The 16,141-nt window shown below is 37.9% G+C and overlaps 1 protein-coding gene across 2 annotated transcripts; it reads left to right on the top strand.

The window, feature by feature from the left end:
* Positions 1-300: 300 nt before the first annotated feature.
* On the top strand, positions 301-16,104 carry grinaa (glutamate receptor, ionotropic, N-methyl D-aspartate-associated protein 1a (glutamate binding)). 2 transcript variants are annotated; one of them, XM_062990477.1, is made up of 7 exons: positions 301-391; positions 7,227-7,574; positions 9,930-10,048; positions 10,198-10,398; positions 13,357-13,485; positions 14,386-14,529; positions 15,124-16,104. In XM_062990477.1, exons 2-7 carry the CDS (start codon positions 7,235-7,237, stop codon positions 15,271-15,273), a joined length of 1,083 nt encoding a protein of 360 aa, XP_062846547.1. In that variant the 5' UTR covers positions 301-391; positions 7,227-7,234; the 3' UTR covers positions 15,274-16,104. The 2 variants fall into 2 exon arrangements, with proteins under 2 accessions (XP_062846547.1, XP_062846555.1); XM_062990485.1 differs by lacking the exon at positions 301-391 and adding an exon at positions 1,933-1,974.
* Positions 16,105-16,141: the final 37 nt, after the last annotated feature.

Raw genomic sequence — 16,141 nt, 5'->3', positions numbered from 1 at the left:
GCAAAAGGAGAAGATGAAGACCAAAGAGAAGGTTTATGAATGGACATGCAGGAGGTTGGGTTGACCAAGGAGGATGCTCAGGACAGGGCAAGATGAAGACAAATGACAAATAGAGACAAGGTGAATATGAATGATCAGCTGTGGCAACCTCTAACAGGATTTGCAGATTTTAAAAATAATGATAATAATAATAATAATAAAAAAAATAAAAATCACATCATCCGAATAGGGTTATGTCATGTGACTTGTGAAGTGACGTCAAAGTCTGTTGGGGGCGCCATCACATACACGACAGTAGGACGGACTGGCCAGTAACTAAATCAGCCACCGGCACCAACCATAGTATTATTGTTCCAAAATTAAAACGGTTGTGGGCGTGACGGCTCATAAGGTAAGATTTTACTGGTAACTCGCTATGTGTTGTGGACCTTTTGTTATATAAATACAAAGCTTTATACAATACAAACAAAAATAAAATATACGTCGTTCTCTAACGATGTGTAGTAATGTTTAGTAAGCAAACGCGTATAGTACAGTCGGCCGGCCTACATCTTTATCGTATCGTTAATGTTTAATTAGGTGTATGTGTTTATGTACATTATAGTTTGACATACTGTAACGTATGTGTGTGTTTAGCGTTGGTGTCATGTCGTGGTTTAGCGGGACGGAGTCGGGTGAGCCACAGCCTCACTTGAGACAGGTTGATGCGTACCCGCTAAGGTGCAATTCCAAATGCCTCCATGATAGAAATATAGTGCACTAAAAAGCACGAACAAACTACCTTTCATAACCCTATGTGGTGCACGTCTGTAGGCAATAGAGGTGCATTTGATACCTTCTTAATCCCGATTACAGAAGGCCAGACACTTTGCTTTAAAAGATTATGCGTTATCTGTGTGAGCTGTGACTTTGGACAGCGGCCATAGAAACTACCAGATCTTTCTGGTGGTTCTACTGATACAGTACATGAACCTATATCTTATTAATGTGTTTTATTTACATAGGTGATGCTGAATAGTTCAAGGAAAGAATAAAACCGTCCTGTCATTTAGTACCCGGCAGATGACTTCACAGTAACTTACTAAAGCCTAATGTCTCGCCACATATACCTATTTACCACTGAGGCTGGATTTATTTGTTTATTTATTTATTAGGATTTTACCGTCATGTTTTACACTTTGGTTACATTCATGACAGAAACGGTAGTTATTCATTACAAAAGATTCATCAGTTCACAAGTCATGGACAATTTTGTATCTCCAATTCACCTCACTTGCATGTTTTTGGACTGTGGGAGGAAACCGGTACTCCCGGAGGAAACCAACGCAAACACGGGGAGAACATGCAAACTCCACACAGAAAGGACCCGGACGGCCCCACCTGGGGATCGAGCCCAGGACCTTCTTGCTATGAGGTGACAGTGCTACTTTGCTTTAAAAGATTATGCGTTATCTGTGTGAGCTGTGACTTTGGACAGCGACCATAGAAACTACCAGATCTTTCTGGTGGTTCTACTGATACAGTACATGAACCTATATCTTATTAATGTGTTTTATTTACATAGGTGATGCTGAATAGTTCAAGGAAAGAATAAAACCGTCCTGTCATTTAGTACCCGGCAGATGACTTCACAGTAACTTACTAAAGCCTAATGTCTCGCCACATATACCTATTTACCACTGAGGCTGGATTTATTTGTTTATTTATTTATTAGGATTTTACCGTCATGTTTTACACTTTGGTTACATTCATGACAGAAACGGTAGTTATTCATTACAAAAGATTCATCAGTTCACAAGTCATGGACAATTTTGTATCTCCAATTCACCTCACTTGCATGTTTTTGGACTGTGGGAGGAAACCGGTACTCCCGGAGGAAACCAACGCAAACACGGGGAGAACATGCAAACTCCACACAGAAAGGACCCGGACGGCCCCACCTGGGGATCGAGCCCAGGACCTTCTTGCTATGAGGTGACAGTGCTACCCATTGAGCCACCGTGCCGCCCCTGAGGCTGAATAAATCACGTTTATAAACACAGCTGCATTGGTAAACAAGTATGATTTTCCTTTTAACATTATGGATCTGCTATAAAAGCTATAAAATAGGCAAGTGTATGGATTTTAAAGCATCATGGGCCAACTAAGATAGTTCCAAGTAGTGGGTGCCCTAATTGTAGATCCAATCAGAAAAAAGGTCTTTAAAGTATTTCCAGCATATACCAGCAAATAGGAAAGGGGGTCTCAAGTAATGGCTTACTAACATAGATAAATAGAACACTTTAAAGGCTAGGTGTCTTAAAATGAATCAAAACATAAAATCGGAACACTGTGAGCTTCAGAATTCAGGTCAGGGCAGCCATTTAGAAACATTTTTATTATTAAAGGCCAAAATCGTAGTCCAGCACCTTTAATGGTCCTTGCAATTAACAGATTTAAACATCAATAAATCATTATAATGTTTGAAAGCACAAGGTTATCTCTATTGTGTTCTCTATTTTACTCATTTGTTTTTTTTCCTCCTAGTATAAAAAAAAACATAAAAATAAAAGGAATTATTTTGCATGTTTGCAGCACACAATGAAATATGTTTTAGACACAGTGAAAGATCAAGTTTTAAATGAAATGGCTCTCTTGATCTTTTTTTGCAATGTTCTCATGTGAAGAATTTTTTGTTTTGTTTGAAATGTCCCTCAGCAGGTTTATTTGAATTCATTTGTAAAATGTGGCGCATGGTAATGAGTGAGAACAGTAAATATATAGCCAATGCAGACAAGTCAGAGTAGAAAAAAATAGACAGATCAGGACATAACTTTGCTTTTACATGATGGTATAATAACAATTCTTTACAATCGACTGCATTGCATTAGTGCAGCTGTGGCAGCTGTATTTGCATAGGGTGTGACGATATCCTGTTACACTTTACTGATTGGCTGTGTAAGGATGCGTTTATAGGGAATTATTGGGTTCAACAGTAAAACATGTTTTTGTGTGTTAGTGTTAATCTTCTCTAATCAATGTATCTTATGGGGCAGTAAATAATTTTTTTCTTTACCTTACTTACTGAGGTAAATTACTAAAGTTCTGTCATCTGTTAACTACTGCATCATTCTCTGAGTATGTTCTGTCAAGTTAAATAAAAGTAATATGGTTTGATGAGTATCTTGTCACCTATGCTTAAAGTTTATTAGTTTTTTTGTTTCATTTCATTTTCGTTAACCACCTTATCCTGGTCATTGTCGGGGCAGGTCCAGTTCAATTGACAAACACTAAGCACAAGGCAGGTATACCAAGGATAGGATGCCAGTCCTGTCAGTGTAGATGCCAAGCTGGCTGATACCACCACAAAGATTCAAACCAGATGTCAGCAGTGTAGGCTAGCCAAACAGACCACTGTGCCACCCTATACTAGTTTAAACACATCTCTGCCTCAGCCCAGATATGACTTTTTATGCTTATATGACAGCCAGCAAAAGGCATTTACACATGATTTCTTTCCTGATAATGTTCCAGTATTTCAGGATGATAATAAGCACCTTTCATGGCATCTCCAAGGGCTGGTTTATCATCTAAGTCACATTTTTAGTTTCAGTTTAATAAGTGTAGAGGGACAGAAGGAGTTGCGTTATGCAGCTTGTGGATTTGTACTTTATTTTAATGACAGTCCTCTCTGTCCTGTGTTGGCTAACACAGAATTACTGTATGGTGTTTCATGACAAGTTTATGTCTGGTGAAAGTTTGTAATGGATGGCAGGTTGTCTTTTTTTACTGCACTGCTGTGCGTTTGTACTTTCAGTCTGTCAGTGCATCATTATTAATAATATCAGTAACAAGAACAAGTTTCAGATTAATCTCCTTGCAAGCGCTACCTGCTAATTGGGACTAGTTCGATTACTTAAAGGATTTTTTTTAATAGTAGTTACTCTTACACCTGCAGACTATATGCACAAAGGTTACAAGACCCAATATGAATATGCAATCTCTATAACATTGTGTCTGACATTAGCTTTTAACTTACTAAAGTTGTACCCCATTATTATGCCTGGTACACAGCCACAGCTACAATCTATTTCACCAGCTGGACCTGCCGTGACCCTGACCAGGATGAAGCGGTGACAGTGCTACCCACCGAGCCACCAAGCTGCCCTGTTTTAATATGTAATTTATCTAATGTGTGTACAACGTTTAAGTCATGATTCAGAAACAGTTACAAAGCTTGTTTCCAAAACAACATCATTTTTAAAAACGGATAAAACATCTTTGAAAAGGCATAAAATTGACCTGCCATTTTCTGAAATTCTCTTCAGCGATTTGCTTTTACGTTCTGTCACAGTGAGCCTTATTTTTGTTGTAGAATGTTTGCATGTTATGTAAATATTGATGGTAAGTTTGGTTCTAAGACGAAGGCAATGACTTAGCATGTTTCTATGAGCTGTAGTCCTGCTTGATAGTTTCAATAAATTACCAGTCTGATGATGCTTTTTAGGAGATTTGTCTGGTACAGTTTTTGCCTCCTCTGCAGCATGCTATTTAAAAGAGTCATTATCACATGCCAGGGATTACATATGGCCCGTGGTGAAGCACAGGCTTTTGTTTCGGTTTGCAAACATAAAAAATGTTGGTTGGTCTCTGTTCAGAAACAGCAATCTAATACTGGCATGATTCAGATACAGTTTGCTGAGACTGTGAAAGTGGAAAAAGGTATTTTTGTCCATGTTGATGCCTTACTTTTTTTTATTTTTTATATTTTGTTTATGCATTTTCTCCCCTTTTTCTCCCAATTGCATCATGCTTCCTCTCCACCAATGCCGATCCCTGCTCTGATTGAGGAGAACAAAGCTAACCCATGCCCCCTCCGACACGTGGGAAGCATGCCGTATGCATCTTATCACCTACACTTTGATGAGTGCAGCTCAGCGTTGTGTACGGAGAGACACACCCTGAGAGCACTTTTTTCTTATCTCTGTGCAGGCGCCATCAATCAGCCAGCAGAGGTCGTAATTGCACCAGTCAGAGAGAGAGAGACCCCATCTGGCTTAGTCCCGCCCATATCTGAACAACAGACCAGTCGTTGTTCATGTGGCTGCTCAGCCTTAGCCGGCAGGCAGAGCTGAGATTCAATACGATGTATTTGAGATCCCAGCTCTGGTTCCAGCGTGTGTTTTTACCGCTGTGCCACCTGAGCGGCCATGATGCCGTACTTTTATTCAATATGAAACAAATGAATTGTGTAGGACAGTAAAATAGCAGAAATTCAAGGTGCTTCTGATCAGTAATAGAGTGCAGTTGGTATTACTGTTTATATTGCTCTGGATCAGCTGTATGTTATTTGACTGAATTAATCTACAGTAATGTGTTCCAATTCCCCCTGGCTTGCTCACCTAAGGATATCATCACATGCTTTCTGCATCACTTGACTTTTAAAGCAATTTCTTTCCTTTTTCATCATTGTTCTTTGCTTACTTTGATTGCATAGTTTGTTAAATTTACCATTGTTTTGACACTTGGCTTTCCATTATTACTTCCCTATATAAAACAACAGTGCTGCTAGGAGTGGGCCCTAGATCCCCAGTTTTCTACTTTTTAACTGCAGCCATGGGTTTTTTTGTAAATCCCTGGCGACCTAGTTGGGCGTCTAACAGAAACAATTGGGGATCCAGCGTAAAACTCTGTCAGTTTAGGTATGTGGACCCGGATAAAGCATGTTCTAACCCCTATTAACACAGCAGCTGAAAGAGAAAAAGTCTATTTGAGTACTGTTGTTGACCATGTACATTCCCTTATGGACACAATTTACCATTTTTTAAAAGTTACTTTCAGCATGACATTTTCCCATATCACAAATGGCCCTCCTAGTTATCAGTTATGAATCCAACAAAGCACCTTTTGGATTATCCATATTTTGTGGAAGCAGTGGCACAATGAATTGAATCTGTTCTAAGCTTTAAAAAACCCACATAGGGCCTTGAGTATATTTGTGTGAGTGAGTGTGTCTGTGAGACAGAGAGGTAACAGAGTGGAAAGTTTGTGGTGTCAGCGGAGACACCATTCTAAACAAGCTAAGGTGCCACAAATTGCTCATGATGGCGGCTGCTGATAACATTTGTCCACGTATCTGAGCCATTTTTGCACTTCATTTAACATGGGTTTACTTATGGACGTATTCAGCCATGAAATACACTAATAAAACACAATTATTAACACTCCAGCCCTCTGGGAAAACTGTCCTGTGCTTTATGTGTGATGTCTAAAAGTGTGCCTTATTTACCTCATGTGCATTTTAGTCATTTTATAGGTCAAGTATGCAACTACTTAAATACTCAGATATACACTGGTTGGACAGGAATTCCTCATTGCTGCTGCAATTACTCGGTTAGGGTGCCTGCACAAGAGGTGGTTGATTGCGGATGGCAGTGCGGGGCTATCCATACGTGGTACTGCGATCTATGATATGCCACTTCTAGCAGGTAAAAAGAAGGGGTCGATGACAGCATGCATGTCAGACAAGATGCATGACGGTCTACGCCCCTCATGATTGTCATGATATCAATCAAAAACCTTTGTGTATGGTTTGTTGCACACTTTGTACCCACTTTCTGCAGAATGTAAACATGAGGGATTTAGAAACTGGCATGTAACAGTTTCTGACTGTTTTTTTGTTTTTATGCATTTTCCCCCAACCTTACTTGCAATCTAGTCCTATCCATTAACCCAATCGTAATACGCCTCTACTGCTGCAGACCTCCACTCAAGACCAAGGAGGAATGCAGCCGTCACAGGCCCCCTCCGACACTTGTGCAGTACTGACAGCATCTTTCCATCTGCACTAGGCGGGTTCATATGGGGATCCGTTTCATGCTTGGAGAGTAACACGCCAGTCTCCATTATCCCCCGTCTAATTGTGCAGGTGCCATTAATCAGACAGCAGAGGCCACATTTGCAAGAGTTAAGAGAAAACCCTGTTCAGCCATCGTCCTGCCCTTATAGACACATAGCCAATCATGTGTCTACGTAGACACCTGGCCGGCTGATAGAAAAGGCTGTATGTAATATAATCAGTGTGAAATTCTGTTGAGTTATTTATGCTAATAAGTAAACCGACTCTAGGGAGAAGGCAGAATGAAGCCTACTGTGCTCCATGGTGCTGGATGGAGCAGTAGTAAATAAGTAGCTATTGATTCAGCAATACTCACTTGTCCCTTTGTTTTCATCTCTTTGCACACTAGAGTGACACATGTCCCAGGAGAAGACAGACTACCCCGTAATGGGGGAGAACAAGCCCATACAGAATAATGTTTATGGGCCACCAGAGCCTAATGCCTATGGGATGCCTCCACCCAACTACAGCCAACCTCCAGGAGGGCTTCCATACCCAGCACCAGGACCATACGGCCAGCCAGTTTTCCCACAGGGAACACCAGGGTTTGCTCCAGGGCCCTACCCTCAAATGCCCTTCCCACAAATGCCATTCCCCCAAGGACCATACCCACAGGGGCCTTATCCTCAGGAACCATACCCACAGGGCCCCTACCAGCAGGGGCCAGGGCAGCCACCTTATACTGGAGACCCTAATGGTAAGTACTAATTTTTTTAATGCTTCATCTCATTACCTTTAATAAATTAGAATAAGCAAATCTTGGGAGTTTCCATTCTTTCTTTGTATATGTTAAAATGGCAATAGAACAAATATTATCTTATGCAGTTTTGATGCCATGTCATTAAAATTTCAAAAGCCGGAAATACCAGAAATGAAAAGAAACAAAACATGTGACTCAATTTGGATTATTTGCCAGTATTTTTGGGTTGAGGCATTTTGTTTTGGTTTGAAGTATGAACAGTATAATTTATTTTCCAACAATACCAGTATTAGTAAGCTAAAACAGACATTTCAGCTAGGGCTGTCGCGCTTACCGCAATTTTGAAATATCGCGGTATAGACCAGCCAACCGCAGGGCATGCCAAGCAACCGCATCAACGCGATATTCACGTTTTTTCTTTCTTCCTTCTCTCTTTTTTTTTTTTTTTGCAGGGTCCATCTTGTTTTACGCTTACATACGGGCATAATAAATGTTAAATAAATTCATAATGAAAATGAGCTAAGAGCGTCATTTTCCCGCAACCTGTTCTCATGCGTTGCTGCTGTCAGGCTTTGTGTTTTAAAATGGAAACAATGGCAACATTAATTATAGGCAAGTTTATTAATGATTAAATTGAGTTCACACTCAATAAATATTTGTAATTTAGACTATATTCAAACAGGCTTGGTGTACTAAAACACTTAATGACGGTTAATATGGCATTGCAGCCTGCAAATATTCTCTTGCTGGCTTGCTGGAATGATTTAAATGTATTTTTTCGTTGAATAAAAAAAGTGTTAAAACGAATAATAACTTAAAATGTAGTATATATTATGTTAATTATACCTACTAAATAGATAGTTAATAGTGGCGCGATAACCAGGCTAGATTTGCTCTGCTCTGTAAAGTCGCATGCAGGTACAGTACGTGTGTATTAGTGCAACAACGGTAACGTCGGGAACATCACTACCCCACTCAGATCCTCTTTAAACCACATCAGGTGAACATGTTGGTTCTTCTAGCGCGCATGATAACGCAGGTTTAAACTCTTACAGACTTTATTCTTTATTCAATTTTATTTTTTTACCATATTTTGATTAGATGCGCGTTTAAAATATTTAGCCTAAACACTTTTTTTTCGTTTCAGTGTATATCTAGCCTAGAAGCTTAATTTAAACCTTTTTTTAATAGAGAAAAGACGCGCATCCCTGCTCTGTTCTGTATTTAACAATAAACACGCATTTCATTGGTCTTAAAGCCGTCTCATCTTTGTCATTATAAAGCAATAATATACCGAATCGTGGCCTAACAATAACGCTTGTTTATATAGCTCTAAAATCCAGATCAATTAAGTAATTTTCAAAAACAAAAAAAAATGGCGATATTACCGCATACCGCGATATTGAGACAGGCTGAATATCGCAAGGGGAAATTCTTTCACCGCGACAGCCCTAATTTCAGCTAATACAAAGGTTCAAAAATTAAGAAAACATGGCTACAGAGAGATGGCTCCACTGATGTTAATGTCAATTTTAACCAAACAAATAGCAGACCCACATTTATAATTATACCTAGAAGAAAAGTATTCCCTTTTTGCTTTTAATTCTCTTTGCCTAATATCACATTAGCTTTCTGAAGTTCTCAGGGGTGAAATTATGACACACTTAAATAGAAAATGTTTACCACAGAACCATAGCAAACGCCTTGACCATTCAGTACAAATGCTTTGGGATTCTTAAAAACCACAAATCTTAGCTGGTTCAGTGCTCAATGCAATTTTAAAACAATGGTCTCAGACTAAAGATAAAGAAAGTAGATAACCTTCACTCCTCTATCATACATAGCTAATCATGATTATATGTAGATGTTCAACCAGTTGATAGCACTACTGTAGATTCAGACCCAGGATTCCAGTGGTAGTGGGCCAGCTCAGTTTACCACTGCAAGCACCCATTTCTACTATTTAATTTTGATATAATATTACCAGGCTATTTGTTCAATTACCTGTTTTATGTTTAAAAGAATTTTAGAGATAAATGTCTCCGCAAGGTCATTTTAACAAAAGAGCTCTTAGGCAAACACACTGCAGGGCATTTACAGCATACTTTTGAATAATTTGCATGAATTGTTGCAGCAATTTCAAGACTTTTTAGTTTCACTTTCCAATCTCTATTATTAAAGTTCTGCATTTGCTTAATAATAAACTGTTTCCAGACAACTGATTTGATGACATTTACACTACAGTTCTCTTTGTGAACAGTGTAAAGTTTCAGTATTTTATCTGCAGCCTGTGTTTTGTCATATTCCTTTTTAAGAAAAATGTTCATTCATATTCTCTTTTTTTAATGGCAGCTCCCACAGGTAGCCCTGGCTATCATGGTGGAGATGGGCCTCCATCTTACTATGGTAATGAAGAGTTTGCCAACTCTGGCTGGGAGGACAAGACTATACGGCAGGCCTTTATCAGAAAGGTAAGGCAAGAAAGAGTACAAGCAAATAATTTATATGAGTACAATATTATTAAGTCCTATCAGTCAGTGGTTATAATCATAGTTGGATGCTATCATGATGGTGCATTTATTTATGGGAATAAACCTTTGTGCTCTCTCGCCATTTTCAGGTGTTCATGGTCTTAACTGTACAGCTGATGGTGACATTCTCCTTTGTTGCTGTCTTCACCTTTTCAAATGATGTCAAGCTGTTTGTACAACAAAATCGGTGGACGTACTATGTGTCCTACGCTGTTTTCTTTGTGTCTCTTATTGTGCTCAGCTGCTGTGGAGACTTTCGCCGCAAACATCCATGGAACCTAGTGGCACTGGTAAGACAAATTTTAAACATTAAAAGCAATCAGTCAGTCCTTACTTTTACTGTAGGATGAGCTATTGCACTATGAAGGACTGTCTTTATGGGGCTCATACTAGGTTTAACTGATAACCAACCATCGTATGTCAACGGTTTACTGATAACTGTCTAGCTTTTGCAACTCAGTACAATATGACACCACTGTGTTTCCTATGAACAAATCACATGTTTTACTGATTAAAAAACAGTGTACAATAGCAAACATGGCAGTGATGTAGAACAGCAAGATGAACATAAACACTGAGCAGAACCAGTTCAGCATCAGAATGTAGATTTCACACAATGTAGCTAACATTTCATTATAAGCGTTAGCTAAACATTCTAATCATAATGAAGTAAGAAGCAGTCAGTGAGATTAAAGCTCTTACTTACAACATTAGTGTGGTTATTATGAGATGATAAGCAGTTTTACCTTCATACTGGAGCATGATGCAAAACATCCACATTATATTGAATTAAAACACACACAGGTCCTTGTGCAGAAATTAACATGCAGTCAGACTCCTTAGATACATAAACTAGCTTCACTGTTTGTGATTTCAATTCAAAATAGTTTAGACATTTATTATTTCAATGATTTGAATGCATAAAAAAGGTTTACTGTTTGGGTTAGAAATTCTAAATGCTGCTGTACACAGAGCTGGCCCATGCATACTAGGGTGAGAAAGAGCGTTTTTTTAAATTGGCACCCTTACTCTGTAGAGGTCAACCTTCAACCATTGCAAATGAATTTAAGTTATTTTAACTGACATCATTAATCAAACAAGGATTTAGAAGTCAATGACTTCCCTACCTTAGGAAAGGATAGTAACATATGAACTGGATTGCAAACGATTTTAAGTTGACCCAAAGCAAAATGTTACTTTCCGAAAACATGTTATGTTATAGTATTGCTTGGTATGACGATTTCATGTAGTTCCTAATTTGCCCAGTAGTCAGCGACATCTGCTTATTGCAAGCCCTTTCTATGTCCCAGGTATTCACTCTTGCCTGAAAGATGCAAGAAAAAATGAACACGCCTGTCATCCAGCCTTAGCATTCTCACCATCATCAAGGCATATTTTTAGAAACAAAAAGTTGATAAAGACAAAGGTATGTAAAGACAAGACAGTGAACAATAATTTAATTTAGAAAGTTTACAGTAAATCCTTCTGCTTTATACTTTTTGCTTATAACAAATTGACTGGCAAAAGAATATATTTCTCAACACTGTCAGAACTCATGAATTAAAAATCACTTAAATATGTTTATGCCTTTAAATACAGTTGCAGAATATACAACAAGAAGTCTCAGTAAACAGAGAAGGAATATTGACATACAAGCAGTTTTAATAACATACGTTGACATAATTTTGAGTTTAAATGAAAAACATTGTGTTCCGGGCCTGATTCCTTAACAAAGCGCTGTTTGACTTGGAAATTTGAACAGTGCTAGGGGTTATTGTCAGTTCCCCCACAGAAGGCATAACATTCCTCTTTAAAGTTTTGTTATTACTGTGAATCCATGATGCTAGTCACATGGTCTAGTTTGCCAGTTCCTGCAGCAGAAAAAAATCCCCACATCATCACTAACCTATGGTCATAAGCCTTGATAATCCATATGGCCAAATTTCATCAGATCATCTTGTAAAATTTTTCTTCATTGTCATTGTAAGATTGCTAAAGCCTCTGGATGAAATCTTAAAAGAAAGCTTTCTTTTACAGCCAGACAGGTTTGCTGCTTCACCATAAGTTTGGGATTTCTGGACAAAACAATGGGTTTTGGAATGGCCAAGGTCTTGGAAATCTTATACCAATTGCCTTTTTTTGTGATAGCTCTTTAGATTTCACCATGGTTTTAACACACTTTGAACACTTGAATCACTGAATGGTGTATGTATAATACATCACAGCTAAAGCAAATTAAGGGTGATTATTGAGTTCCTAGTTATTTAATCATGTTGTAACCCAGCTTTAGGTCTTACAGACAAGCAGTAGGTTTTTAAGATTAGCAGTATGTGTAGGGGCTAAGTAATTGTGACATGCTGGGTGCCTACACTGACAGCAATTGGCTTCTTTAAGAGAGGGCAGGCCATAGGGATTCCTTATAACTGCTGCACTTACAGCCTCTGCTGACCAATCAGTGGAAATGGGGGATAATGGAGAATCGGTGCATGACTCTCTGTGTGCGATATGGATACCCATATGAACCTTGTGCAGGGGAAATAAACTGGCCGGTGTTGAACACTCGTCTGAGGGGGCGAATGACGGTTGTGGGTTTCCTATATCAGGAGTGGAGGTCTGCTGCAGCAGGGCTGAAAATACAATTAGGGTCATTGAATACAACTAGATTGGGAAAAAAATTAGAAGGTGGGGGGTTACATAAATACAAAAAAATTGTAACATGGCAGTAATAAAATATTCTGTTACTCTAAAATTTTACATCATCCATTTTCTTTGTTTTTTTGCCGTTTCAACTGATAAAAGCATAGTAACTGGTTCCGTTACCTTAAGCAACCATATGCTTTTGATAACTGGATAAGAGTTCTACACATTGCTGCAGTGAAGTTTTGGCCCACTCTTTTTGAAGGAACTTCTTACTGTTTAAATATAATGCATCAGTTTATTATGTTTCACAAAACTCATCAGTTTACAAAACATGAAGTCCTTTTGGTCATCACTGTGTTTTGGGCCAATGTGATCTCAAAAGTTTCTCTTGGTTAGAATTGGTTTTCACCTTGCAACTTTTCCATGAACTGTATTTTTGCTGGCCTTTTTAAGGTAAATGAAGCCTGCAGTTCCTTGGATGTTTATCTGAGTGTTTTGTGACTTCCTGGATAAGCTGTAATGAACTTTTTCTACACTGTACTTTTGAGTGTCCAGGTTATGATAAATGAAATATATATTTGACTACCTTTTTTCTTTTTTTTTTTCAGTCTATTCTGACTCTTAGCCTGTCCTATATGGTGGGGATGATTGCAAGCTTCTATGATACAGACACAGTCATTATGGCTGTGGGCATCACTGCAGTGGTGTGTTTTACAGTGGTGGTCTTCTCCCTGCAGGTCAGTCTGCTGCATCTGTCTACATCCTGCTTCTTTCTATGTTCCTCAGTTGATTTCTCCCTGTAAAAATCGAATTTTGTGTACATACAAAACAATTTTGTAATGGCTCTTTAGTTATGTTTTGTTTTTCTTTTGTCCTGTTTATGTAGTAGTTATTTCCTTAACTATTAAATCCCATTTTTTGGACATTGCAATAAAAACAAGAATCTGTGATTCGGTAATTCTTTAAACATAAACATTTTAAATTTGATGCATGCAATACTCAAAAAAAGTACTTGGATAAAATAGGTTAAAAAGTTTAATTATAATTTAAGTTATGCCATTTATAAACAATTCACAATAACCAGGTGAAGTGGTAACAGGTGAGGGTTTCGGAATTGGGTATAAAAGGAGGAACCACCAAAAGCTCAGTAATTCTAAGCAATGATTGGTTGTGGATTTCTCCCAAACTTTGTGAGAAAATTGTCAATCAGTTCAAAAAGAACATTTCTCAACCAAAGACTGAGAAGCAAGAATGTTCAAAAATTCCACCTGCACACTGCAACAGTTAGTGTCCTCATTTCTCAAACCATTAAAAAGTTGAATTAACAGGAAAGGTGAGGTGACACCTTGGTAAAAATTCCTCAAACTTGAGAGAATGGCAGGCATCAAATCCAAAATTTGTTTATATTTGCAAAATGCAATCAAGTTGGTCAATAAAAACACTGAAATCTTATATTTGCACTTTTGTTCATTCCTTTAAAGCTTTATTTAACTGACAAATCACAGATTCTTCTGTTTGTTGCATTTGCAACATTTCCCAATTTTTCTAAAATGGGGTTTATAGTTTATGGAAGAAACATAAGAAATGTATTTAATGACATTAGCTTAAATTATCTCCTTGTTCTTCCCCAAAACTAGACCAAATATGACTTCACGTCCTGCTGGGGTGTGCTCTTTGTCTGCCTCATTGTGCTCTTCCTCTTCTCCATCCTCTGCATCTTCATTAAAAACAAAATTCTGCACATTGTCTACGCCTCCTTAGGGGCACTGCTCTTCACCTGTGTAAGTTCAACAGTTTGTTTCCAGTGGAACATAATGTGCAATTTTTGAGGACTCACTTTAGAAACACAAACAGACAGACTGACTTTATCCGAAGGGGACATTTAGATGCTACTGGTGCAAACATCAGTGACAATATGTACTCAAATTAAACTCTTACACATACGTACTACACATATTTGCATATTTAAACAGTGCAAAGGACAAGTTTCAAAGAGCACGTCAAAGCAGCAAAGACAATGTTAAACATTTAAATTTTACATTTAAATCTTTATTTTTAAATAAAGCTATTACTAGTAATTAAGTCATTTTTCTTAAAAGAACTCAATTACCTAAATGATCCAGTATGTAAATATGTGTATATATAGAAAAAAATCGGGTAAGTATGGGAAATTCAAATAAATAAGAATAAAATATAAAAAATAAGATAAAAACATAAAAATCTCCACCCAATTACAAGTTTTCTTTGCATTCTTGTGTTATAAGTAAGTTCTAAGGTGTCTTGTGTATAACAAACTGTATATAGACCTGTTCAGACAGTGAAGAAATAGAATAGTTTTATGAACAATCATTAAACTTTTATTTGTCTTTTCCTAGTTCTTGGCCGTGGACACTCAACTCCTCCTAGGGAACAAGCAGCTGGCACTTAGCCCCGAGGAGTATGTCTTTGCTGCTCTAAACCTCTACACTGACATCATCAACATCTTTATGTATCTGTTGGCTATTGTTGGTCGTTCTCGAGAGTGAGGGGAAAAAGAGCTGAATACAAGCCAAGCGCAATGATGTTGCACGCAATCAATCACCTCGTCTCTCAGTCTGTAGACCTGTCTCCTCATCGTTTGTCCACTTCTAACATTTTCTCAATTTAGCAGATGTGCAAGTAAGATTATTAGCTCTATGCATCAAGCAGGTCTGATGTGAATCATTGCAAAGAGAAGCTCACTGTTAATTATTTATTAAAAAATTTAAACATTCAGGAATCCTAAATTATTTGCTTGCACCACCACTGTTTCCCTTAAAACCTCAGTACGGTTTTAAATAGTTGTGTAGTATAACTCATTGGTCACAGCCAAACAGCATGAGCGCTCTCTTCCCATGACTTCTATGAGCTTGGCACATTGCCGAATAAAGGTAGCAGTGCAGTGGCATTGAAAAAGAAAGGCATGACGTTGACGCAGGAAACAATATTTTGAGCAGAATAGCAAAGCAGGAAAACAAAATGCTTGGTGAGTCATTATGTCTTTTTATTTATTTTTATTAGTAAGTGTACTGGTACTCATCATGATAAAGTAATATGAAGGAAGACAACAGGACACAAATCACTCTTATTATTCCTGCTTAATATACAGCCGTAAATATTCATATGAGCTCTCACCCTTAGCTCAAAGCATGTCTATAGTAAGTACTGTGGTGCTCTATGGAAAAACATAGCATTAGATAACTTAATATGTAATAACACATAATATACATGTCAAATCAACAAGATTTTTATAATCTAACACCAGTACTAACACCCAAGCTGTATACATATTCATACATAGTTATCACTTACAATTCAAAGAGATATTTTCATATGAAGGAATGTGCAGTTTAAGAGGACGTGCTATCTATATGT

This window comes from Trichomycterus rosablanca, chromosome 2 (genome assembly GCF_030014385.1).
Source record: "Trichomycterus rosablanca isolate fTriRos1 chromosome 2, fTriRos1.hap1, whole genome shotgun sequence".
Classification (NCBI taxonomy): Eukaryota; Metazoa; Chordata; class Actinopteri; order Siluriformes; family Trichomycteridae; genus Trichomycterus; species Trichomycterus rosablanca.
The sequence above is the reverse complement of the archived record's forward strand: the minus strand, read 5'-3'. Positions and strand labels throughout refer to the sequence as shown.

Coding starts and splice junctions, on each gene's coding strand:
- grinaa (XM_062990477.1), top strand. CDS start 7,235: ATGTCCCAGGAGAAGACAGACTACCCCGTAATGGGGGAGAACAAGCCC. Junction 7,575..9,929: donor TTATACTGGAGACCCTAATG/GTAAGTACTAAT, acceptor TTTTAATGGCAG/CTCCCACAGGTAGCCCTGGC. Junction 14,530..15,123: donor GGGCACTGCTCTTCACCTGT/GTAAGTTCAACA, acceptor GTCTTTTCCTAG/TTCTTGGCCGTGGACACTCA.